Genomic DNA, 27,873 nt, shown 5'->3' with positions numbered 1-27,873 from the left:
CTGGAGGCCACCCCCTGATGAAGCCAACAGAACCGCATCATCCGCAAAAAGCAGAGATGAGACTCTGAGGCCACCGAGGAAGAAGCCTTCCGCCACCTGGCTACGCCTAGAAATTCTGTCCATAAAAATTATGAACAGAATCGGTGACAAAGGGCAGCCCTGACGGAGTCCAACACCCACAGGAAACAAATCCGACTTATTACCAGCTATACGGACCAAGCTCTCACTGCGGTTGTACAAAGACTGAATGGCCCGCAACAATGGGCCAGACACCCCATACTACCGCAGGACCTCACAAAGGACACCCCGAGGGATGCGGTCGAATGCCTTCTCCAAGTCCACAAAGCACATGTAGACTGGTTGGGCAAACTCCCACGCACACTCGAATATCCTTGAGAGGATAAAGAGCTGGTCCAGCATTCCGCGGCCAGGTCGAAAACCGCATTGTTCCTCCTGGATCCGAGGTTCGACTAACGGATGGACCCTCCTTTCCAGCACCCTGGCATAGACCTTACCGGGGAGGCTGAGGAGTGTGATCCCCCGAAAGTTGGGGCACACCCTCCGGTCTCCCTTCTTAAAGATGGGGACCACCACCCCAGTCTGCCAATCCATTGGCACTGCCCCAGATCTCCACGCGATGTTGCAGAGGCGTGTCAACCAAGACAGCCCTACAACATCCAGAGCCTTCAGGAACTCAGGGCGAATCTTGTCCACCCCAGGGGCCCTGCCACCAAGGAGTTGTTTAACTACCTCAGTGACCTCACCCCCAGTGATGGTCAAGTCATCTCCCTCGTCCCCAGACTCTGCTTCCACTACAGAAGGCGTGTCAGTGGGATTCAGGAGGTCCTCGAAGTATTCCTTCCACCGTCCGACTATAGCCTCAGTTGAAGTCAGCAGCACCCCACCCGCACTATAAACCGTGTGAGTGGAGCATTGCTTTCCCCTCCTGAGTCGCCTGATGGTTTGCCAGAATCGCTTCGATGCCGTCCGAAAGTCTTTTTCCATAGCCTCACTGAACTCCTCCCACACCTGAGTTTTTGCTTCGGCCACTGCCCGAGCTGCATTCCGCTTGGCCTGCCGATACCTGTCAGCTGCCTCCGGAGTCCCACAGGCTAACCAAGCCCGATAGGACTCTTTCTTCAGCTTGATGGCTCCCTTCACCTCCGGTGACCACCATCTGGTTCGGGGGTTACCACCACGACAGGCACCAACCACCTTGCAGCCACAGCTCTGGGCAGCAGCCTCAACAATGGAGGTGCGGAACATGGTCCATTCGGACTCAATGTCCTCAGCCTCCCTCGGAATGCTGTCGAAGTTCTGCCGGAGGTGGGAGTTGAAGATCTCCCGGACTGGGGCTTCTGCCAAGCGTTCCCAGCACACCCTCACAATACGTTTAGGTGTGCCAGGTCTGTCCAGCATCTTCCCCCGCCACCTGATCCAACTCACCACCAGGTGGTGATCAGTTGACAGCTCAGCTCCTCTCTTCACCCGAGTGTCCAGAACATACAGCCGCAGATCTGATGATACGATTACAAAATCGATCATCGACCTACGACCTAGGGTGTCCTGGTGCCATGTGCACTTATGGACATCCTTATGTTCGAACATGGTGTTCGTTATGGACAAACTGTGGTTTGCACAGAAGTCCAATAACAAAACACCATTCGGGTTCAGATCGGGCAGGCCGTTCCTCCCAATCATGCCCCTCCAGGTCTCACTGTCATTGCCCACGTGAGCGTTGAAGTCTCCCAGCAAGACTATGGAGTCCCCAGATGGAGCACCCTCCAGCACCCCACCCAGCGACTCCAAAAAGGGTGGGTACTCTGAACTGTCATTCGGCGCATAAGTGCAAACAACAGTCAGGACCCGTTCCCCAGCTCGAAGGCGCAGGGAAACTACCCTCTTGTCCACCGGTGTGAACTCCGACGTACAGGCAGCAAGCCGGGGGGATACAAGAATACCCACCCCAGCTCGCCGCCTCTCACCGAGGGCAACTCCAGACTGGAACAGAATCCAGCCCTTCTCCAGGAGACTGGTTCCAGAGCCCAGGCCATGCGTTGACTAGCTGGTATCTCTCAACCTCACACACTAGCTCAGGCTCCTTCCCCACCAGAGAGGTGACATTCCATGTCCCAATAGCCAGTTTCGATAGCCGGGGATCGGTCCGCCAGGGCCTCCACCCTCGGCCACCGCCCGACTCACACTGCACCCGACCCCTACGACACCTCCTGCGGGGGGTGGGCCTACAGGAGGGCGGGCCCATGTAACCTCTTCGGGCTGCACCCGGCCGAGCACCACAGGCTAATGCCCGGCCACCAGACGCTCTCCCTCGAGCTCCCTCCCCAGGCCTGGCTCCAGGGTGGGGCCCCGGTAACCCTATCCCGGGCAGGGTAAACTGTTCCCTCGTTGTTGCAAACATAGGGGTCTTCTGAACCGCTCTTTGTCTGGACCCTCACCCAGGACCAGTTTGCCATGGGAGACCCTACCAGGGGGACAAGCCCCCGGACAACATAGCTCCTGGGATCACTGGGGCACACAAACCCCTCCACCACGATAAGGTGGCGATTCACGGCTTCTCCTCCAGTTGCTTTATATTTTTTCCAGCTTTACTTGTTCTGCCAATCGTACATTTTTAGTGTAGCTTGAATATGAGATAATTATGCCCCTCATATAGGCCTTATAACTATCCCATAATATTCTTGGGTCAATGTTGTCTTTATCATTTAGGCCTAAAAATAAGTCTGTTTGTTCCTCAATAAGCTTTACAAATTTTCCATCCAGTAACAGGAACGTGTTCATTCTCCAAGAAAATGAACATTCAACGGGTCAAATTTACAGGTGCATGAGCTACAGGGCTATCTATCTGAACAACCAAGTCGTCAAGACCTCCAGATATAAAAATATAGTTAATCCGGGATGCCGACTGATGTGGCTGAGAATGGAATGTATACTGCTATGCCAGGGGGATTATGCTGCCTCCATATATCTAGAAGATGAAACTCCTGTATAGTATTTAAGAAAGCCTTAGCATTTTCAGATTGATCTATCTGTGATGGATACCTATCCATTTGGGGGCTGTTAGATCCCACAGGTTATATCTCATTTTCCATGGTCGCGGGGTTAAGGTCACACTTGGCCTGATGCCAGTCCATCTATACCATTCATAGAGTCCTTCCCCTGTGGAATAGACTGTAGCTACATATTGATACTTAATCCAATAATTCTTTGTTTGTGACAAACACGGCAAAACCCAGGCTTCAGTTTCCTCTTTCTGCAGACCCCACCATGTTCGAGTCTTATCGGGTGCGTCCCAAAACAGCAGCCACTGCTCCAGTACCCCCTTCATGGTGTTGTGGCTTCTCATTCGGGAACAATTGTATTTCCAAAATCCCTCCTTCCATGCTCCTACTTGAGTAATGTCACACCTTGGCGATGCCCAATATTGCGACACAGTCCCTTCTCCTTTCGAGTAATCTTTTCTGTCAAGATCTGCCACCATTTTGTGGAGAACACATCTGTCGATTTTATCAAAGTCTCCTGATGGTGCAGACCATAGCTCCTCAGGTGTTGGGATTTTCTGGACATACATTTCTGTCCCTTCTGGGCCTCCCAGTTGGTTGGGCTATGTCACAGTGTTGGTGGTCGCCCTCAGATGGGTTACCCATGGTAGACTCTGATTCAGCCAGTCGTCAATCCAGATCCCCCCAGAATTGGGTGGATCTCCCTTCCTGCTTGTCCCTCTCCCGAACCAGTCATCGCCCCAGGCTCTCCAAGTCTTTTCCTTGGCCTGGCTCAGGACCAGATAGTGCTGTTTTTTGCACACTATAGGCCCCAAATTCCAGTAACAAGGATCAAGTTTGAAGACTTTCTGCTCCATGCATTTCCTCATTCTCTTCTAGTCAGCTTCTGAAACTTGAGGAGGTCTTTTCTGGACCGGTTGTGGCCTTTGTCAGACCTTGGCCATTGGGGTAGTGTTGCTGGCTGTTGCAGAGTTATGCCTGTGAGTTGTGGGGAACTTCCTGGTGCCATTGTCTTCATGCCTTTCAAGTTGGGTCTGCATGTCACAAGTCAGGTTCAGTTTTCCCCAAAACACCTCCAGCTTTGGGATCGTTGCATGACATCGCTGCTGAAAATTATGAGCTGGCAGAGTTACCTCTTCAGCCCTGTAGGTTATTTTCCTTCCTTTGCCACATGCCTGCGTGTAGTACCAATACAGGTTCTGTCCGTCCGCTTGAATCCAATTAGCTTGCACCATACGGGTCTCATTTTGTTGGGGGAGAATGCCGTGCAAAAGCAGTGTCTCACCCTGAAAGTCAATCGCCTCAATTACGCCCCACGTTGGACGCCAAGTGTTAGATCCCACAGGTTATATCTGTGACAGCTTCTCCGTTTCAATAGGGTCCTGGCCACACATGTCAGCGGAGTATTACCCCAACCGATACTCTGTGACACTACTTAAAGCTGTAGCGGGGTGACTCACCTGGCTTCTTACCACTGATAATCCTAACGTCTGCCCCGCTTCCTCTGCACTCCATGCAGCTGACCCCAAAGTACAGTCCCGTTAGTTGTAGTGGCTAACCCCTTTCGATCCTTGCACTTGTTACTGGCCAAGTTTTATTTAAAGGCTAGGCAGAAAGCCCTAGGGAAACAAGTACATTTTTAGTGGATTCAAGACTAGTGTGACCAAAACAGAGCTAGATGTTGGAGCTTAACTTGTTTTACTATCGCATGAGACTAAGTGTACCTGTCAAAAAGGACTACTTCTGACTGTTAAAAGTCAAATTTATATTATGCAGGTTCAGCTCAAGCAGTTGTGTAGCTCAAAATCAATACTCAATCAATTCTTAAAATTCAGTAATTAATTCAAAATTCAGAATTCAGAATCAATTCTAATCAATCATAATAATACTAATCTCAAAACAGTTAAATTCCAATCAGAAAGGAATTACTTATGAGCTGGGTGGCTGAAGGAGGGGGGATGGAAAAATATCCAATTCTGTCTAAAATCCTTTTTGGGAAGAAAGAACTTCGGATGAGTCGCCTGGCCAAAAGCGACCACACCCAAAACCCAGTCCGTTAAAAGCTGCCGCCGTGAAGTGGGGAAAAAGGAGAAGTCCAAAAGGAAGATGTTTTCTGTCCTTCAATTAATTGTCCTTTTATAATCCTCACTACTGTATTCCAGAAATCTTCTCTGACTCAGTCCAAAGTCCAAAAGATAGAATTTCCACAGCGAAGGTGCATCCGACTTCAACTGAGAAGCAGGGAGAATACCGGCAGAACTGTTCAAAGTCGAATTAGTATCCACAGAGGGTTGGGGCAGTCCTCTCCGTAGGACAGTTTTTGTCCGGGGAGAAGGCTCCTGAATTTCTCCTCCTCCGGTGCACCGTCTTTTATAGCTTAATTCCAAGACACATCCTAATTTTCAGACATCATCATGACAAACTATCACTCCATTGTCCAATTTCCAATTATGGTGTTTGGCTACATTACCTTATTTCTCGTTAATACATGGGCCTGTTAGGTACTTTCCATTTAAGACTATTTTCAGCTTGTTTTTTCCCCTCTGCTCCTACGTATCCCTAGGAAACAGCTTCAAGTTCCTCATTTTACCCTCAGCTCAGTGATTTCACAATTTCCTTAATGCATGCAGATCATCTCTGTGTTACACACTCACTTATCATTTGTCTGAAAATCATACAGATCATTCGTTACATTCGTATAAATCATCCTTTAACACTTCTATAAATCGGAATTATAATTGTCCACATAGTACCAGGCATAGGCTATCGGGTAACCAAGATCTCAACTCACTTGACAGGGCATAGTGCACAATTAAAATCACCTACCATGATTATATTGATACAGTCCATAGCTGCAAGTTAGCAGTATAAGGATATATAAAATCCTTCATCTTGGACATTAGGTGCATATACGTTTCCTAACAAGATATCCTCTCCATACAATACTCCTTTTACTAGGACAAATCTTACATCTGTATCATTATATGTGGCTGTGGCAGTAAAGGGTAATTTTTTTATGTATTTGGGTAATCACCCCCTCTCTTGTTAGTTGAATAAGATGAAAAAAAGATCTGCCCCACCCAATCTCTGCAATATTTTTTGTGCTCGTCATCATTTAAATGTCTTTCCTGTAAGAAAGCTATCTGGACCCCATCTTATTAAAGAGTATTTAGAACAGATTTTCTCTTTACTGCGTTGTTGGATCCTTGGATGTTCCATGTGCTTAACTGACATCATACACAGGCTGCATCCTGAGCTGTATGCTGCTAATGACTTTAAACAAAAAGCGTTTATATGACCAAGCTATGACTTCTAATAGAACATCTAACAACATCTATAGTGCGGGTGGGGTGCTGCTGACCAACTGAGGCTATAGTCGGATGGTGGAAGGAATACTTTGAGGACCTCCTGAATCTCACTGACACGCCTTCTGTGGTGGAAGCAGAGTATGGGGATGAGGCGGATGACTTGACCATCACCAGGGGTGAGGCTACTGAAGTGGTTAAACAACTCCTTGGTGGCAGGGCCCCTGGGGTGGATGAGATTGGCCCAGAGTTCCTGAAGGCTCTGTATGTTGTAGGGCTGTCTTGGTTGACATGCCTCTGCAACATCACGTGGAGATCTGGGGCAGTGCTATTGGATTGGCAGACCGGGGTGGTGGTCCCCATCTTTAAGAAGGGAGACCAGAGTGAGAGCTTGGTCTGTATAGCCGGTAATAAGTTGGACTCGTTTCCTGTGGGTGTTGGACTCCATCAGGCTGCCCTTTGTCACCGATTCTGTTCATAATTTTTATGGACAGAATTTCTAGGCATAGCCAGGTGGTGGAAGGCTTCTTCCTTGGTGGCCTCTGCTTTTTGTGGATGATGCGGTCCTGTTAGCTTCATCAGGTGGTGGCCTCCAACTCGCAGTGGAATGGTTTGCAGCCGAGTGTGAAGCGGCTGGCATGAGAATCAGCACCTCTAAATCTGAGGCCATGGTCCGAGTTCCTGCCCCAAGTGGAGGAGTTAAAGTATCTCGGGGTCTTGTTCACGAGTTATGGGAGAAAGGAGCGGGAGATCGACAGATCCATCAGGGCTGCTTCTGCAGTGATGCACCGGTCTGTCCTGGTGAAGAGGGATCTTAGTGTAAAAGCGAAGCTGTCAATTTACGTTCCTACCCTCACCTATGGTCACGAACTTTGGGTAGTGACCGAAAGAATAAGATCACGAATACAAGCAGCAGAAATAAGTTTCCTTTGAGAGGTGGCTGGCCTCTCCCTTAGAGATAAGGTGAGGAGTGCGGGAGGGGCTCAGAGTAGAGCCACTGCTCCCCCACATCAAAAGGAGCCAGTTGAGGTGGCTCGGGCATCTGATTAGTATCCCTGGCCGCCTCATGGGTGAGGTGTTCCGGGCATGTGCATGTCCAGGAAACACTGGGGAGATTATATCACTCAGCTGGTCTGGGAATGCCTTGGGGTCCCTCCAGATGAGCTGGAGGAGGTGGCTGGGGAGAGGGAAGCCTGGGCTTCTCTGCTTAGGCTCCTACCCCCACGACCCGGCCCCGGATAAGCAGAAGAGAATGGATGGATAGATTGATGGTGCTTACTTAATCAGCAAAATCCAAGTTGAAAATAATAATTTTCATCAAACAAAACTGCAATGTTTTTTCAGTCTTTTGTTGTCTAATTTTAGTGACCCAGTAGGAATTGTAGTCTTGGTGTCCTGTTCTTAGCTCTCAGGAGTGGCACCTTGTGTAGTCTTTAGCCCATCTGCTTCAAAGTTTGATATGTTGTGCATTCACTGATGCTCTTCTGCAAACCTTGGTTGTGACAAGGTTTGTAACATTTAATATTATAGGGTCTTCAAATATAAAGCATCTTGACTGTTGTGAATTGGCACTATATAAATTAAATTGAATTGAATTAACAAGAGGTTATTTGAGTTACTGTTGCCTTCCCATCAATTCAAAGAAATGTGGCGATTCTCTTCTGATCTCAAACAACAAGATATTTTCACCCAGCGAACTGCTGCTCACTGGATATTTTCTCTTTTTCCTACCATTTTCTGTAAACTCTAGAGATAGTTGTGTGGCGAAATCCCACCAGATCAGTAGTTTCTGCAATACACAGACTAGCCAGTTTCCGGCACCAACAACATGCTACATTCAAAATCACTTGAGCTACCTTTCTTTCCCATTCTGATGCTTGGTTTGAACTTCAAAAGGTTGTCTTGACCATGCCTACATACCTAAATGTACTGAGTTGTTACCATATAATTGGCTAATTAAATATTTAAGTTAAGCAGTTGAGCATGAGTAGCTAATGAAGTGGTCAGTGAGTGTCTGTGTGTTTATGCAGCTTCTAAACAAGTTTGCTAATGTTAGACAATAATTTTTTTGCCCTTTTGCCCAAATGTGGTCATTTTGGATTTGCCAGTGCTAAAGTCGAGGCTTCAGAATCCATCAATTTTCTTAACTGCTTGTCCAATTCAGAGTACCTTAACAATAATATCTTTGGACTCTGGGAGGAAACCAGGATTCTCTGAGAAAACTGAGAACATACAAAAAGGGAGAACATAAAAACTCCACACAGAAAACCCCAAGGAGTTTTTGAACAAATAATTTTCTTGTTGTGCATCATTAATAAATAATTACCAAAGCAGTCTTTAAAGAAAAAAAAGCTGGATGAGAACAGGACCATTTTTGCCATATAGGTCTGTTATTTAAACCACATTTGAAGAGCAGATGCTTTGAAAATGCACACATCACAAACACACCCAACAGTGTAAACCTGGTCTGCTAGATCCACCAAAGAATCAACACATTTAAAGTTCAAGGTAGGAGCATAAAGAATGGGCTCCAGCAGCCTTCACACAGTCACCCATGGCCCCCTGACTCTGGGCCACAGGCCAAATAATAAGGAAATTTATGACCACCCCTGGAGTTTATTAGCTTTGTTTCCCTGGCAACAGCACAAGCCTTCTACACTGACCTCTGGGAATGTCCCAAAACACATGAGCCCCTGTTGGTGGGAAATAGCTCATTCCCTCATAAATATGAGACCTGGAGAGGACACCATTCAAAACCAGACCAGAGAACACAGAATTCTAACTAAAGATTTTTTGCAGGCTGAAAATTCAACTCTTTTTAAACACACTCATTGAATGAAGTCCATTTTGGTGAGCGTGGATGAGATTCAAGGTCTGCAGTGAAACACTGCAGTGAGACATATCTCTGAGAAACTAATGTGTGGTTAAAAGGACAGAATTCTTCCTGTCTATCCATGTATTATTCTAAAACTGGTGACTCAGTGAAAGCTCAGATATTTGTAGTTTTGTAATATTAGCTCAGTCTGACCACTCAAAGCACTTATACAACACATTTACATTTATCCATACACACCTATTCATACTAGCACTTCCATGATTAACTAAGTTAAGTGCTTTAATTATCTAACATTCACACACACTCCAACGGTTGTGTCAGAGAGCAGCTTGGGGTTAATTATCTTGCCTAAGGATACATTGGCATGCAGCCTGGAGTAGCCAAAAATTGAACCGCTGACCTTCCAATCAGTAGGTGACGTGCTCTACCTCCTGAGCTACAGCGATAAATATGGTTAGCAACAATACTTGCATAGGCTGTCACATTTAAACAAGGCTTAGTTGGTACTAAGGGGGCCAAAGTTGCCAAGAAAGTTCCACCACATCCCTTTAAAAAAAAAAAAATCCATACATACAGGTGCTGGTCATAAAATTAGAATATCATGAAAAAGTTGATTTATTTCAGTAATTCCATTCAAAAAGTGAAACTTGTATATTATGGTCATTCATTACACACAGACTGATATATTTGAAATGTTTGTTTCTTTTAATTTTGATGATTATAACTGACAACTAATGAAAACCCCAAATTCAGTATCTCAGAAATTTAGAATATTACTTAAGACCAATAGAAAAAAAGGATTTTTAGAAGGGTTGGCCAACTGAAAAGTATGAACAAGAAAAGTATGAGGATGTACAGCACTCAATACTTAGTTGGGGCTCCTTTTGCCTGGATTACTGCAGCAATGTGGTGTGGCATGGAGTTGATCAGTCTGTGGCACTGCTCAGGTGTTTTGAGAGCCCAGGTTGCTCTGATAGTGGCCTTCAGCTCTTCTGAATTGTTGTTTCTGGTGGATTGCATCTTCCTCTTCACAATAGCCCATAGATTTTCTATGGGGTTAAGGTCAGGTGAGTTTGTTGGCCAATTAAGAACAGGGATACCATGGTCCTTAAACCAGGTACTGGTAGCTTTGGCACTGTGTGAAGGTGCCAAGGCTTGTTGGAAAATGAAATTTGCATCTCCATAAAGTTGGTCAGCAGGAAGCATGAAGTGCTCTAAAACTTCCTGGTAGATGGCTGCATTGACCTTAGACCTCAGAAAACACAGTGGACCAACACCAGCAGATGACATGGCACCCCAAACCATCACTGACTGTGGAAACTTTACACTGGACCTCAAGCAATGTGGATTCTGTGCCTCTCCAAAGGAAATGCAAAATTTACTTTGATCAGAGAACATAACTTTGGAGCACTCAGCAGCAATCTTTTTGTCTTTAGCCCAGGCGAGACGCAGTCTCTTGTTCAAGAGTGGCTTGACACAAGGAATGAGACAGCTGAAACCCATGTCTTGCATACATCTGTGCGTGGTGGTTGAAATGGATTTTGTTTCACAATCCTCTCCAAGGGTACAGTTATTCCTATTGCTTGTACACTTTTTTCTACCACATCTTTTCCTTCCCTTTGCCTCTCTATTAATGTGCTTGGACACAGAGCTCTGTGATCAGCCAGCCTCTTTAGCAATGACCTTTTCTGTCTTGCCCTCCATGTGCAAGGTGTCAGTGGTCGTCTTTTGGACAACTGTCAAGTCACCAGTCTTCCCCATGACTGTGTAGCCTACAGAACTAGACTGAGAGACCATTTAAAGACCTTTGCAGGTGTTTTGAGTTAATTAGCTGATTGGAGTGTGGCACCAGGTGTCTTTAATATTGAACCTTTTCACAGTATTCTAATTTTCTGAGATACTGAATTTGGGGTTTTCATTAGTTGTCAGTTATAATCATCAAAATTAAAAGAAATAAACATTTTAAATATTTCAGTCTGTGTGTAATGAATGAACAAGTTTCACTTTTTGAATGGAAATAAATTAACTTTTTCATGATATTCTAATTTTATGACCAGCATCTGTATATCAAAATAACTACATAAAAATTCCTCACTCAGCCTGTTTCGGGGTCACTGCCCTAAGTGTTTCGATTAACACGGGGATCACTGTTGCCTTCATCTTCCACATTTTCTCTAGCCCACAGTAGTGGGGACAGATCATCTCTAGCAAATTCTATTCCAGTCAGTTTTGCTGAAATATTACTGTAGGAACTCAAAATGGTACTCAGTAGTTTAGATGGCCATAACATGCTTGTATGCATGCCTGACAATAATGTGGACATCACCGAACTTCTGGACAGTCATCACAGTACAGAAACAGCATTAGTGAAAGTTACAAATGATCTTCTTATGCTGTCTGACAGTGGATATACAGTGGCTTGTATTCATACCCCTTGAATTCATACCCCTTGAACTTTTCTATATTTTGTCACATTACAACCACAAACATAAATATATTTCACTGGAATTCAATGTTAAAGACCAACACAAAGTGTTATACAATTGTAAAGTGGAACAAAAGTTATACATGATTCAAAACATTTTTTACAAATAAAAAACTGAAAAGTGTGGTGTGCAAAAATATTCAGCCCCCTTTTCTCCGAGTGCAACCAATTGCATTCAGAAGTTGCCTGATGACTGCTAATGACTAAAAAGAGTCCACCTGTGTGTAATCTAATCTCAGTACAAATTCAGCTGCTCTGTGACGGCCTCAGAGGTTGGTCAAGAGAATATTGGGGAGTAAACAGCATCATGAAGTCCAAAGAACACACCAGACAGGTCAGGAATAAGTTTGTGGAGAAGTTTAAAGCAGGCTTAGGCTATAAAAGATTTCCCAAGCTTTGAACATCTCACGGAGCACTGTTCAATCCATTATCCGGAAATGGAAAGCGTATGGCACAACTGTAAACCTACCAAGACAAGGCCGTCCACCTAAACTTACAGGCCGAAGAAGGAGAGCACTGACCAGAGATGCAGCCAAGAGGCCCATGGTGACTCTGGACGAAATGCAGAGATCCACAGCTCAATAGTTGTCCACAGGACAACTATTAGTCGTGCACTGCACAAATGTGGTCTTTATGGAAGAGTGGCAAGAAGAAAGCCATTATTAAAAGAAAACCATAAAAAGTCCCATTTGCAGTTTTCCTGAAGCCATGTTGGGGACACAGCAAACATGTGGAACAAGGTGCTTTGGTCAGATGAGACCAAAATTGAACTTTTTGACCAAAATGCAAAATGCTATGTGTGGCGGAGAATTAACACTGCACATCACTCTGAACACACCATCCTTACTGTCAAATATGGTGGTGGCAGCATCATGCTCTGGGGCTGCTTCTCTTCAGCAGGGACAGGGAAGTTGGTCAGAGTTGATGGGAAGATGGATGGAGCCAAATACAGGGCAATCTTGGAAGAAAAACTGTTGGAGTCTGCAAAAGACTTGAGACTGGGGCAGAGGTTCACCTTCCAGCGGGACAACAACCCTAAACATAAAGCCAGGGCTACAATGGAACGGTTTAAAACAAAACATATTCATGTGTTAGAATGGCCCAAAGTCCAGACCTAGACCCAATCGAGAATTTGTGGCAAGATCTGAAAACTGCTGTTCACAAACGCTCTCCATCTAATCTGAATGGGCAAAAATTTCAGTCACTAGATGTGCAAAGCTGGTGGAGACATACCCTAAAAGACTTGCACCTGTAATTGCAGCAAAAGGTGGTTCCACAAAGTATTGACTCAGGGGGGCTGAATACTTTGGCACACCGCACTTTTCAGTTTTTTATTTGTAAAAAATGTTTTGAATCATGTATAACTTTTGTTCCACTTCACAATTAGTGGCAGTGACGCAGTGGGTAGGCGCTTGCCTTGTAGCCGGAAGGTTGCAGGTTTGAGCCTGTCCCTGCGCTGCGTTGTGTCCTTAGACAAGAAACTTAAACCACATTGCCTAACGGTAGCGCTGGTCTCTGGCTGAATGACCGCAGATGTTTGTCTCTGGGTGAGTGATCTGGAACCATCATTTTGTTGTGTACCTTGTGCGCACAATGACAATGAGTTGAATCTAACTGTATACCACTTTGTGTTGGTCTTTCAATTTAAATTGCAGTGAAATATATTTATGTTTGTGGTTGTAATGTGACAAAATATGGAAAGGTTCAAGGAGTATGAATACTTTTGGAAGCCACTGTACATCTTTTCACTTTGTTTATACACCACTCTGCATTTAATCATTAGTTATTAATCTCTGGCTCTCTTCCACAGCATGCCTTTTGTCCTGTCTCCCTCCCATCACCCCAATGGCAGATGACTACCCCTCCTGGAGTCTTGTTCTGCCAGAGTTTTCCTCCTGTTAAAACAGTGATCCTCACTATTTTTTTCAAAAGAGCCATATTGACTGATCAAAGTCAAGGGGAGAGCCACAATATCACCCCAAGTCACTCAAATAAACTTTCTCTGCTCATCTTGTGAGCACCGTACGTTTTTACTCGAAACACCCATCACTGATGTGCTTGTCCCCTCTCCAACATCGTCGTGTGGATTTTTGTTTTCTTCTTCAAATTCCTGGGACCTATTCCAGAAAGCAGATTTTGCTAATAGTTTGATAATGAGTTTGTTAACCCTAAAATGAGGGAAACTCAGGTTTTCAGTTCCAGAAAGAGCTAACTCCAATTCTGAGTCAGTTACCATGGTAACAGATTCTGTGACCCTAACCTGGCAGGTTTTATCCAACAAACTCTGAATATCTCTCTGACTCCGCCCCTCCTGCTGCACCTGAACCACCTGTCTGACACTCCCAGTCATTTCCTCCTTCATAAAGTTGCTGCAAAGCAGTCAGAGGAGCGAATTCATCTGCAGACATTTATGTTTCTACAAGCACTGAAATCCCAGTTAGATGTTAGTTCGTTATTTTTGTACGTAACATGAAGCTTTTACAGTCGTTCGCTCATCAACAGGCTGTAAGGACGGAGACAGCGATGATGTCACGGATTTATAATGAGCGCAGCTGTCAAACTGTCAGTCAGTTCCTCTGAAACATTTACTGTAGTTACTGTAGCATCACTGTTACATCACACTGATCTGGATGAAGCTGCTGACACAGAACACACTGTGGATGGAAAAATGTCCAGATCCTGGAGATGATGTGAATGAGTGAAGATGAGGCTGAAATATTTAAAGACTTGAAAACTGAACTTAATTGATTTAAAGTGACTTAAATGATGTTATTTTGAAGGTTACGTTGTCTGAAATCCAGAGTGTGAATTTCCACATATTTTCCACTGAAAATCACCAAAATCGCTGATCATAGGCTCTATAACACATCCGCAACCGTGCCCGAGTCCACCCACGCAGCAAGAGGATCCAAATGGATCAGGATCACAGATTCAGGCGCGATCAGGTCCAGATCCAGTTCAGGCTCCAGTTATTTTGCAGCTCATCTAGTCTGGATCTGTTCATAATGGCTTCATCTTCCTGACACGATCTGCATTCTTTAATTAAAATGCCTCATCCTCTAAATGTACTGAAATATTTAAAATGTATAAAGCTGAGACATTTGTCATAGCATGTTTGCCAGCTGTTCTGGAACGGGAAACTCACAGTTGCCGATCTCAGAGTTGATCAACTCAGAGTAGGTTTATAAACTCAGAGGTTGTGGAACATGCTTCCTGGAATAGGCCCCTGATCTTCACTATTTCTCACGTATGTTTTTTGTCTGTGTTTGATTATAGATTGCTCCATTTTTCGCAGTGACTATATTGTGCTAGCTAACTTGTAGAATCACTGCTGCCGTGTAGCGCTCTGCTGTCCCAGTGTGGCTGCGGCAGTGCGCTGTTGAAAACAGTGTCTATGTTGCCAGTTTCCACAGTATCCCCCATTTGGAACAAACTTTAATTGAGGCCAAATGAGAAATAGAATGCAAGTGCGTGGAATGTAGAGTGCATTACATCTTTCTGTAGCGTGCTTTAAAAATGTATTGGTTCTGCAGTATTGCTGTAACCGGTCACGAGAGCCACCAATAAAGCATGGTGAGCTGCATGTGGCTCGGGAGCCGCACAATGAGTATCCCTGTGTTTCTGATTTCTCAGCAAGCACCAATTACTTACTCATTGAAGGTCGTTTTAATTGTTGGGTTTTTTTCTATAATAACTGTATGGTCTTTACCTTACAATATAAAGTGTCTTGAAGCGAGTATTTGTTGTGCTGTATAAATAAAACTGAATTGAGGCACAACCTGCTAACCTTGAGATGGCCCAAAACGTAAAGCCCCTGAGGTGTTCCACTGGATTTAGGTCAAGCAAGCATGAGGGCCATCCAATGGTATAAATTCCTTTAACTGCTTGAATACTCTCGCCACGTGAGGCCAGGCCTTGTCATGCACCAGGAGGAACCCAGGACCCATTGCACCAAGTGTACAGTCTGACAAAGAGTTCAACATTTTCAACCCAGTACCTAAAGGCAGTTAAGCTGATGTTGCCTAACCCACACCATCACCACCACACCGGTCATTCTGAATGATGTTACAAACAGTACAACGTTCTCCATGGCTTCTCCAGACTCTTTCAAGTCAGGGTGAACCCGTTCTTATTGTGAAAGGCACAGAGTACCAGTGGTGGATATGCCAGTTCTGGTATTCTATGGTAAATGCCAGTTGGGTTCCACGGTGCTGGGCAGTGAGCATAGGGCCCACTAAAGGACATCAGACCCTCATGAAGGCTGTTTCTCATTATTTAGTCAGAGACATTCACACCAGTGGCCTCCTGGAGGTCTTTTTTTAGGGCTCTGGTAGGGCTCATCCAGTTCTCTTAGAGCACTCAAAATTTTGAGTTAGGTATCTTGAAATTTCAAGAAATTTCACATTAATAAATTGAAATTTTGAGTTAGCTCTGCGAATCATGAAGTTTCATAAAAGAGGTCATTTCCTTGTAACTTGGAAGCATATGACACATGCACTTAAAATCAGGTAGCAACAGTATCAGTTAGCTAGCATAGTATAGCAAATGTGAACAAACTCATCAGGTTTTTAACCTTTGAATGCCTTCTAGGAAATAAAAGCTGCATAAAAGTTAAGGAAACAATGTTTTCTTTTGAACCATTGGACAATAGATGCCTTCCAGGTAAGGAAAATGATGAACACTCACAGAGCTTCCTATTTGGCAAAGTTAACTCAAAATTTTGAGTTATTTACTTGAAATTTTGAGATACTTAACATAAAATTTTCATAAGACTCTGATTAAAACTATTCCTTTAATTTTGTGAGCTGTAAAATTTATTGACTTATTAACCTCAGTATTTGTGAGATGTTCCTACAGGTGATTTAGAAAAAAAAAAAAACTTGCCCTGCTTTTCCCAGTTTATTTGTAACATGTTGATGGTGTTTAAGTTTAAGGTTAGAATTCTTTACCAGTCACTCATCTGTGTTTTATATATAATTTCATTTATTACAAAACAAAAAAACAGGCTTTACAGATTACTGTTCCTGTTATAATCTTGTTAAATATTAAAGGAAAAAAATCTGCACTGATAGATACTAATATACTAATATGCACTAATATACATAATTATGATTGTTAAAATGATCTTATGATTTAAATAATAGTTTTAACATAACTTTGTTTTTTACCTGGAATCTCACACGCGTGCCACAATCAGTGAGTTTTGCAGAGAAGCAGTGCCAATTCGAGTATCCTTTTCACCAGAGGTCTGAACCTCATTTACCTGAATTTGAAGAGTATTTCTCATCGGTGTATCCACATAATAAAAAAACACACACACAAAAAACTTACCGGTATCGATGGCCAAGATTGGGAGAGCCATGAAGCAGAGCAGGATGACCAGCAGCTTTAACACCCGCTGCCTGCAGGTCTCCACCTCCATTATCCAAGCTGGGATACTGTGCAAAACAGAATAGGATCCAGTCAGTTCACAGTTCACATAAACTGTCACATTTGATCACAGCAAAAGATAAGTTGCAGCATGTGGCAGTGTAACTGTCCATTTGGCAGTTGGCTCTGCTCTACATCATTAAGAACCAACTCTCGGTTTTTTACTAGAGTTGAACCCCTTCTCAACTCCCTCAGTGTACGTGTCCTGTTATCTCCTTGACAACACCCAACCAATCAGCTGTCACGCCAGAGGGGGAAAAAGCTTCTGTTCAAAATAAAGGTACAGTCGCTTGATGTAAAGTTCATTTGGTCAGCTGAACTCTCATGAGCCACTCACCTTCTGACTTATGTGTTTTAGCTCTTTCTCTCATTTAAGCACATATCAGTACATCAAATATATACTGTAGCCACTTTGCAACATTTTTTGAAAGGAAAATACATTTTAATTAGAAAAAGAGTAATAATCTTTGTGTTGTGTGTATGTGTTTACTTAATGTTGAAAAAAATATTAACAAAATATTAATAATATTAATATACATTTTTAGGTAATTAATAAGTGCTATTAACAAATGACAAAGATTGTTTATTTCATTCATAAAACATTAGTAAATCATTAAATCGTCATGACCAAAGCATTAGTAAATTATTTGTAAATAATAATTTGAAAATTACTCAGAGATAACAAATGATTGGACAGGTTCTCATATAGTGCTATTCAAATCAAACCGCTTCATACAACATGTATCATACTCCCATTCACACACACACACACACACACACACACACACACACACACACACACACACACACACACACACACACACACACACACACACACACACACACACACACACACAGTCATACAAGCACTTTCTAACATTCACACTCTGATGAAGCAGGATTTCCTGCTGTACTTTACTTATTTATTTTTCTGATAACTTTTTACTTTTACTCCCTACATTTTTACACAAATATCTACTCCTTACATTTTCAAAACAGGCTTGTTACTTTAGATTTAATGCATCCTTTAAAGTACTTTATTTATTTTCAATGTACAGAACAGAACATCCATATAAATGATAACCTGAACAGAGTGCCGTCTCACTGTTTACACTTTATACATAAAGGTGAGATGGATGGAAAAATGAATGCAGCTTAACATGCAAATAATGAAGTCTATGTAGGACATTATATTGGATTAGTTGGTGTCTTGAGTAAACTGAACATTTGTGTATGCCATAAAGACATTCACGCCATATATACTCTGAGGTAATGGTGCCTAGTATTTCCCTCTGCCAGCACACTCACTCTCAAGTGTACTTGGAGCAGTTAGAGTTGAAAACAGGCTTACAAACTTAGACACTAGCCTTTTGGTCCCAGGTTCCTTTATTAGACGAGAGTAGGCTTCATCTGGTTGGTTATAAGCTTCAAAATTCAAAACGCTTGCTCTAGTGTAATTTCTAACTTGCAAGTACCAAAAAAAAAAAAAGAGTAAATCAAATTTGCTTTTGAGTTGGTTGAATGAGGCAAAGACATTGTCAATATACAAATCTTTCATGGTAACAAGGCCTTTCCCTTTCCAGAAGGAGAAAATGGAATCTGACTGAGAAGGATGAAATATATGATTATAAGAAATGGGTGCAAAAACGGAAGTGTCCGTCAGTTTAAATGTTTATTTTAATTTGGTACCACATTTTTAATGACTGTTTTACTATGAATCCACCTCCTCTGAATGGAACAGGACTTTATTAGATGTGTTGAGTAGTGCTGGGAGGGATGTCCTGTTCTATGGCCAGCCATGGTGGGGTGGCATCATTGGGTTTTACTGGATAAGCTCCCTGCCAGTATGCAAGTGCACGTGCATTAGCTGCCCAATAATAGTGCTGAACTACAGGAAGCCCTAGTCCACCTAGTTCTTTTGACTTGCAGGGATGCTTCTTATTGATGTGATGTGATTTATATCCCCAGCTGAATTAAATAATGATTGAATCTAATAATTTGAAAAATTCTTTACATAGAAAAATGGGTATATTCTGGAATATATACAAAAATCTGGGTAAGGTCACCATTTTCACAGCATTAATGCAGCCAATCATAGACAAGGGAAGTGTTCAACATCACTTTTAAATTTATCAGTCAGAGCTTTGTAGTTCAGTCTATAAAGCTGGTCAGATTGCTTAGGGATTGTAGTTCCAAGTTATTTAATGTGGCAATGTCACTTTTACCAGTAAGTTCCTAAGAAAATTGGGATTTAAATCCTCACTCAGAGACATAAATTCACATTTTGCCAGTTTACAGTACATCCTGATAGTTTTCCAAAATCACTAATGTGGTTCAATAAAGGTGGGATGGATTTTTCAGGCTGTGAAAGGAACAGAATTATGTCATCTGGATACAATGTTAAATAGTGATCGATTTTGCCAAAATGTATAGGGGTAATTTGGGGGTTATATCTAATGCTTACTGTGAAGGGTTCAATGCTCAAAGCAAACAGCAGAGGACTTAAACAGCACCCCTGCTGAACACCCTGTATAGTTTGAGATCTGCCGGAGTTGATAAGGACTGATGAAGTTGGGTGGGCATAAAGCATTTCTACCCACAAGCTGAAGCTTTCACCCAGGCCAAATTCTCTAATTGTTAACAGCATATATCTCCAATCAACCTGATCAAATGCCTTGTGAGCATCAAGTGTAAGTACTGCAGATTTAGAGAAAAAAGAGAATCTCCTGGGAATAAACCCCACTTGGTCTGTGTGTATGCAATATGGTTATTCAATCTATTTGTTAAGATTTTGGTGAACAGCTTAAGATGACTGCCGAGAAGAGTGATAGGCTGGTGAGATGATGGATCAGTCTGATCGTTATCTTTTTCAATATTAAAAAAATGTCTGCAGTATATAATGAATCTGGTAATTTCTTATTCTTTATTGATTCTTTGAACATCCTCAGCAGTAGGGGGGCCACATCTTCGATAAAGGCTTTGTAGAAGTCAATACCAAGGCCATCAGGGACAGGTGATTTACCACTTGGGAATTCTTTTATGGCCACAACAACCTCTTGTAATGTAATTTCAGCGTTAAATTATTTTTGTGCATTGCAGTCTATTTTAGGAAGCGAGAGGGAGCACAAGAACTGAAGAATATCCTTTTCTGTCGCAGAGCTTTGGGGCTTGTATACATTTTCATAATAATCCCTAAAATACTTATTTGTTTCAACAGGGTCTGTAACGAGGGAACTCATGTGACTTCTAATATTACGTATGGCCTTACTAGCCTGTGGCCTGCATATCTGTCGTGAGAGCAGAGGGCCAGGTTTATCCCGCAACTCAAATTGTTTATGCCTCACTTTCAACAGTAAAATGTTAATTTGCTTAGAGAGAATATGGTTATATTTATGCTTCAACTTAACAATCATGCTCAATAAAGATGAGGACGGAGCCTCGTGATGTTTTTCAAGGAGGGTGAGCTGCAGATCTATAACTGATAACCTTTGTTTCCTCTGGTTTTTTTGTTTGTTTTTTTTAGACTTAGACTTAGACAACCTTTATTGTCATTCATTATACACACAAATGTACGCAGAATGAAATTTCATTGCATTTTGGCTCACACAGAACATTTTTAGATATAAGAAAATATAACAATAAATTATATACCAGCATAGATTTAAAAGTTAACATAATGTGATAGATGGCATCACCGAATCAAAGAAATAAGCAGTATAGATTCATAAATGTATCTTTTGTTTTATCCACATTCAGGATCAAGTTGTTGGCACTACACCAACCCGCCAACAGCTCGACTTCCTCTCTATATGCCAAGTCATTGTCATCCTTGATGAGGCCCACCACTGTAGTGTCGTCCGCGTACTTCACGATGTAGTTGGTGGCAGACTTAGGGACACAGTCGTGAGTCATCAAGGTGAACAGCACGGGGCTCAGTAAACATCCTTGAGGGGGGATCCTGTGCTGAGGGTAATGACATTGGAGATGTTCTGTCCAACCCTTACTGACTGTGGTCGTTCAGTGAGGAAGTCTAGCAGCTAGTTCCGTGCTGAAGCCCAGGGATTCCAGTTTGTTCACCAGATGCTGCGGAATTATGGTGCTAAATGACGAACTGAAGTCCAGGAACAGCATCTTTATATGAGTGTTTTTCTCCTCCAGATATGCACGGCTCAGGTGAAGAGCAGAGGAGATGGCATCCTCAGTGGAGCGGTTTGGCCGGTAGGCAAACTGGAAGAGGTCAAATGTGATGGACAGCTTCATAGGATATGACAAAACCTCTTATCACTAATTTAAAAGCCTCCCACAGAGTTGAGTCTGAGACATCACCTGTATTATTAAAAGCTAAATAGTTCTTCATCGAGTGAGTGAGCATTTTTCCAGAAATATTTTATCATTTAGGAGATTTGAATTGAATCGCCAATTATAGTGGGTTTTTTTCTATCCAAAGACCATACCTATAGAAACTGGACTGTGGTTTGAGATTAAAATTTTGTGATACTTGGCGATTGCTGTTATCTTAGAATCAATTAAGAAATAATAAATAATAAATCCTTGTATATATTTTATGGTCTTGTGAAAAAAAAGAATATTCCTTCTCCATGGGATTATGAGTCCTCCAAACATCAACCAGATTAAGTGGCTTCATCAGATTATTTAGAATATTTGAGGAGTCTGAAGGACTAACTGGATACGATGAGGACCTTTCCAAAACAGTGTCTAAAATGCAATTAAAATCACCTCCTGCAATCAGATTAGTTGTTGCTAGATCAGGTATAAGACAGAAAACACTTAGGAAACAAAAGAGGGTTGTCAAAATTTGGTGCATATAAGTTGAGGAAAGTGACACGCACAGTCAGTAATACAACAAAAAACAGAACCTTGCCGAAAAACACTGGGCAAACGGCCCAGGACCACGACAGTTTATAGTGATATACTCAGGGGTTAAAGTGGGCTGGAACGATCCAGACTGGTGGTGCAGTAAGGGGCTCGACATATGGGCAGCGACGTCGCTCGCTCTCCATTCATTTCCTATGGAGCTTGTGCGATGAGGCGACAATCGCTTGCTCTCCTCCAGCTAAGCAACCGGCGACATTCGTGCATGTGAAATTTCGAGCTCGTACACGTAGACGTGCACACACGACCAGGCGACGCGACACAACAAAGTTGAAAAATGTTCTACTTTTGTCTCTGTTGCGTGGCACTAAACCAATCAGCGAGGGTTTCATTGACTGACCAATGAGCGGAGAGTATACTACATGCTGCAGTCTGCAACCACTTTCAGCGTGAAGGAAAGCATCATTTTAGTGTTTTACTTCCTATATTATATGCAGTGGCAGTTTCTGATATGGGTGATATGGACAGCCGCCCTGGGCAACTTTTCATCTAGGGCGGCATGACCGCCCCCCTCCCCCCAACGCATTGCGATCGCCGCAGCAGCGCCTACCGCACTACTCCACTTGTGGGGTAATGGGCGCCTTCTGACTGCTGTGTGGCGCATGTAGCTTTTTCCCATGGTCTGACAGACAGCGGAGAGGGGAAGGGAGCGGGGGAGCGCTGTATGTGTTTGTAACAAGATTAACGCGGAAGCGCATGTCCTTATATTAAAAACTTTTGCGAGATCTCGAATGCTTTTCCGTGTTAATTTTGATACGGCAGCGTCCCGTTGAAAGGATCGGCGAGAGGTTGCCAGCAAAAGTCGCCTTTAATTTATAATTCAGCGGTTACTGTTGGCCGTAACCACTCCAAAACTGTACAGGCATAAACAGAGGTGGGCTGAAATTCAGCCCGTGAGCTTGGTTTGGAGAGGCCGTTTATCCGATCATACAACGGGCAAAAAATATTCTGACCTGTTCGGGAAACCTCCCGAAGGCCACCACGCCAAAACTGTACAGGCATGAATGAATGAATGAAAGAGAGCGAGACAGTCAGCCGGGTTCATTCATTCATGCCTGTACAGTTTTGGCGTCGTTACGGCCAACAGTAACAAAACTGAATTATAAATAAAGGCGACTTTTGCTGGCAGTCTCTCGCCAAACCTTTCATCCTCACTGACACTGCCATATCAAGATTAAGGCGAAATGTATGTACTAATATTGAAAAGTTTTGCAAGATCGCACAAAACTGCTGGCGGGGATGCTCGCCCAGGGCGCCAAACAGGCTAGGACCACCACTGATTATATGACACTTACCGCAGTGATTATTGAGGTACACATAAAAGGCAGCCGTATGGGAACGTGTTGGCGCAAGACTAACGTTAAACAGACGGATAGAGAGGACTTTTGTGCTAATACAGGATGAACCCAAGGTTGTCTTTTTCTTTTGTACCAGCTGAAGACGAGACAAGGACAAGGACTGGTTAACACCAAAATACAAAGAATTACATTCAGCCTGGTTATAACAAAGACGTGGATCACTGTATTAAAGTGATCTTTTGACAAGATTTTTTTTTATCTTGGAGACCTGCCTCAGGTGAAAGAAACTAGTTTTTACCACAGCATTAATCTGACCGTCTAACTTAAGGTTTTCATCCATTTTAACACCCATATTTGTAACCGTGGGCTTAGCATACTGAGATAAAGAACCTAGATCCACAGGTGTCAGCCTCCCCATGATGCCCGGACCAAAAATGATGACCTCTGTCTTTTTATCATTAAAATTCAGAAAATTTGAAGCCATCAAAAATTTGATGTCATCGAGACACTTCATTAGAGTCTGGATGGAATTCACATCACTTTGTTTTAGGGGCATGTAAATGTGGGTGTCATCTGCATAGCAGTGGAAAGCAATTTTATGCTTCCTAAGGATGGAACCAAGGGGGGAGCAAATACAGAGAGAACAGCAGTGGTCCAAGTATTGAACCCTGGGGCACCCCACACAACAGAGGCACACAGGATGATCTAAAATTGTTTAGGCCAACAGAAAACATTCTCTGGGTCAAATATGACCTGAACCACTCTAGAGCTGTGCCCTGAATACCCACCCAACATTCTAGACGAGAAATTAAAATGTTACAGTCCACAGTGTCAAAAGCAGCTATGGAGAAGCTTTGAAATCAGACTGAAAAGTTTCAAGGATAACATTTTCATCCAAAAAAGCTTTCAGTTGGATATAAATGACTTTTTACTAAATTTTTTAAAAGAAAAGGGAGCCTAGAAATTGGTCTAAAATTTGACAATACAGTGGAATCTAATCTGTGTTTTTTAATCAATGGCAACACTGTTGCATGCTTAAACAATTCAGGAACCACCCCAGAGGACAGGCTGTTTTTAATAAAAGCAAGAACAGCAGGGCCTAGTACTGGAAAAACCTCTTTAAAAAATTGGGGTGGAATGACATCAATCAGGGAGCCTGAGGGCTGCAAGAGACTGACAATCTCAGATAAAGAAGAAAGAGTGATAGGCGCAAACTGGTGCAAAGCAGCAGCAGAGCAGGGAACAGAGACTGCAGTCTTAAATGGGTTTTAAAGATGTCAACTGTAGGAGAGGCCCTGATGTGAAGGGGCAGCTTGTTCCACAATTTCGGAGCAACAACTGCAAAGGCCTGATCACCTCTATGTTTTAATCTTGACCTCGGTACAGTTAAGAGCATTTGCTCAGCAGACCTTAGTGATCTAGCGGGAGTATGCAGACTTATAAGATCAGAGAGGTAGGAAGGTGCTAACCCATGCAACGCCTTAAAAACAAATAGTAAAACATTAAAATCAATTCTAAAACTGACTGGCAACCAGTGTAAGGATGCTAGTATGGGGGATATATGTCTTGTTTACGAGTGCCGGTTAGTAACTGTGCTGCTGCATTTTGAATCAGTTGTAGTCGACAAAGTAGCATCAGACTGACACCTGAATAGAGACTGTTACAGTAGTCGAGTCGGGATGAAATGAAAGCATGGATGCTCATTCAAATTAAGAAAGTTTAGAGCCATCCATGCTTTAACTTCCTCCAGACAATCCAGTAAGGCCTTCAAAGGACTCGTTGAATTTTGTTTCAGTGACAGATAGATCTGCGAGTCATCTGCATAACAGTAAAAGGGGATGCCATCTTTTTTAAAAATTGGGCCCAGGGGAAGCATATAAATTGAAAAGAGGGCTGGGCCAAGAATGGGCCCCTGAGGCACCCCACATGAGAGCAGGCTTTCAAAGTAAGAAGCATCTCCCAGCCTAACGGTAAAACTTCTGTTCGTTAAATAGGATTTAAACCATTCAAATGCAGTCCCTTTGATGAATAAAGTGAAGACTTTATTGTGAAAGATTATTGCATATAAAGTGCTGTTAAATAAGACTACATTATATGCAAGGCTACATTACATGCAAATATATAACAAAGTGCAATGAAACACAACTTCTGCACAAGTTATTGCACAATTAACCTAGTAAATGATATACTGTATGATCTACCACATGACAGTAGCACTAGCACCTAATCTGGTCGGTTTGTGTAGAGTGTGCACTAATGAACTAAATAAGTTGAGAACTTAATGAAAGCTGCAGTATGTACCTTCTATAAAAATATGTTTGATTTTTACATATTTGTTAAAATTGTCACCATGTCGTGACATAGTGACATTTTGGTGGGACATGATTTTGCCAAAGTCTCAAGAATTAGAGGTTTACTGTTAATCTATTGGCATGATTTGTTCTTTCAATGGCCATATATACATATACTAATACTACTGTATATTCAATTAATGATCATTCAGATTCAACATCCTAAACAATCAATCAAACCACAATAGTCTGCTAAAGCACAATAGGAAACTGACATAATGTTCTGTACCATATCAGTCTCCGGAGATGATGTGGTATGAAGAAGTGCGACACTGATGCTTTTCTTTTCTGACCTCTTATGTTTCTGCAGTGTTGCTCTCCTGATGCATGCTGCCTTATATCAGACAGCCCACAGTGTGCACTCAACAGACTCGCCAACAAATGTTACAGTTTGCCTTAAACTCATCCCCACTGACACTGCTCAGCCATGGATGTGCATTTTCCCACTCACGTCTGTATCTTTGCATAAGTTTTTGTTTCTGGGGATGGTGACAGCAGCACCATTCATGACATTTTTGCTGGCCTTAGCATTTCCTGTATTTTATTCTGTGTGTGTGACAGACATGAGTATTGGACATTTTTGAAAATACGGAATAAATCGCGTCCCGTATTGGTTCAATACCGGACGCAACATTTAATCGCCAAATAAAGGACGATTCCGTATTTTACGGGTGGCAACCATAAGAGGTCGCTACCTACCCTGCTTGCGTTGATGCTGCTATCGATGCTTATTGCCCAAAATATCTACATCAAAACACAACATAAATAATACATTTAATAATAATAATAATACATTTTATATTTTATATACATTTTTTATTTTATAGGCACCTTTCAGGGCACTCACGGTCGCCTTACAGGTAAAACAATCAAAGATGAAAACAGCAAAAGAGAAAGCGCAATTACACAATAAACAAAAAGTGAAGAAAAGTAAAACAGTTATTTAAGACCAAGATAAAATCCAAGAACCCACACAGTTACAGGCCAAAAGCTTGTTTGAACAGATGGGTTTTTAGACGAGATTTAAAAAGAGATAAGCTGTTTATGACCTTTTAAGGGTGCTGTATGACAAAAGGTTCTAGACCCCATAGTTGCTAGGCAGACAGAAGGTATGGTGAGGAGCAGTGATGAAGAAGAACGAAGTGGGCGTGAGGGAGTATAGTAATGGATTAAAACAGCAATGTAGGGGGCACAAGGTTATGAAGAGATTTGAAGGTGAGAAGAAGAATCTTGTATTTGTTACGGTAGTCTATTGGAAGCCAATGTAAGTCCTGAAGAATGGGAGTAATGTGTTGAGTAGAGGAGGTTTGGGTAATGATACATGCAGCAGACTTTTGAACCATCTGGATTTTACGGAGAAGTTTGAGTGGTAGATAAGCGAGAAGTGAATTGCAGTAATCCAATCAAGAAGTGACAAGGGCGTGGACCAGGGTTATTATAGTTAACGAAAACAAACGAAATAACAAAAACTGAAATTGAAAAAACATTGTCATTAACTGAAATAAATAAAAACTATAATTAAAAGGAAAAAACAATAACTAATTAAAACTGAATCGTGAGTTTACAAAACTAACTAAAACTAACTGAAATTATCGATAAACTGACTTTCATTTACTATTTTTTTTTTTAAGCCTTGTGGATTGATATGAAATCATTTTTTCCATTCTCCAAGTTTAAGCTGGGAGCGCCACAGGACAACTGTGTGAGTGCGTGCGCATGTGGGTGCGCTCACCGCGCTGGTCCGCAAAGTAATGGCTGCGGTCTGCCGAGAAAAGCGACAGAGTCCCGTATGGAGGTTCTTTGAGTACAAGAGCACAGATAGAATCGAAAGTCTTGTTGTGGATGATGAAAAATGTGTGGAACACTTCTCAGTCAGGAAAAAACAGCAACATCAAAGTCCACCTGAGAAGCGCACAGCGGCTACAGAAACCGCTCTGATCCTACGAGGTAACCTGGCCTGCGCCTCTGGAGAAACGGGACTACCTGTTGGGTTCATGCAGCCCAGAACGTTGTGACTAAACTGTTGCGTCTTTGTGCGTTTTCGGCTACTTTATCAGTGAGAGAATAACAATCAGGAATAATAATCAAAGCATCAATATAAGGACTCACAACTGTCAGCAAATTCCTGGTAGGAAACTGCTGAAACTATCAGGATGGACGTGAAGGAATGAAGAAAGTGAAAAAAACAAAAAACAAAAAAAAAACCACAACAACAGGGACAAATATGTTTGCAGCCAAAAAACAGCACAAAGAGC

The 27,873-nt window shown here is 42.5% G+C and overlaps 1 protein-coding gene across 1 annotated transcript in view; it reads right to left on the bottom strand.

Annotated features, from left to right (window-relative positions):
- The window catches only part of ldlrad2 (low density lipoprotein receptor class A domain containing 2), a 67,094-nt gene extending 45,758 nt beyond the window's left edge, over nucleotides 1-21,336 (bottom strand). The window contains exons 1-3 of the mRNA XM_030728759.1: nucleotides 21,154-21,336; nucleotides 20,867-21,039; nucleotides 16,978-17,084 (exon numbers count right to left, since the gene is read on the bottom strand). Coding sequence (XP_030584619.1) covers nucleotides 16,978-17,084; nucleotides 20,867-21,039; nucleotides 21,154-21,336 — 463 coding nt within the window. The remainder of the gene's footprint in view (nucleotides 1-16,977; nucleotides 17,085-20,866; nucleotides 21,040-21,153) is intronic.
- Between the last annotated feature and the right edge of the window lie 6,537 nt (nucleotides 21,337-27,873).

The sequence above is a fragment of the Archocentrus centrarchus genome, chromosome 5 (genome assembly GCF_007364275.1).
Source record: "Archocentrus centrarchus isolate MPI-CPG fArcCen1 chromosome 5, fArcCen1, whole genome shotgun sequence".
Classification (NCBI taxonomy): domain Eukaryota; kingdom Metazoa; phylum Chordata; class Actinopteri; order Cichliformes; family Cichlidae; genus Archocentrus; species Archocentrus centrarchus.
The sequence above is the reverse complement of the archived record's forward strand: the minus strand, read 5'-3'. Positions and strand labels throughout refer to the sequence as shown.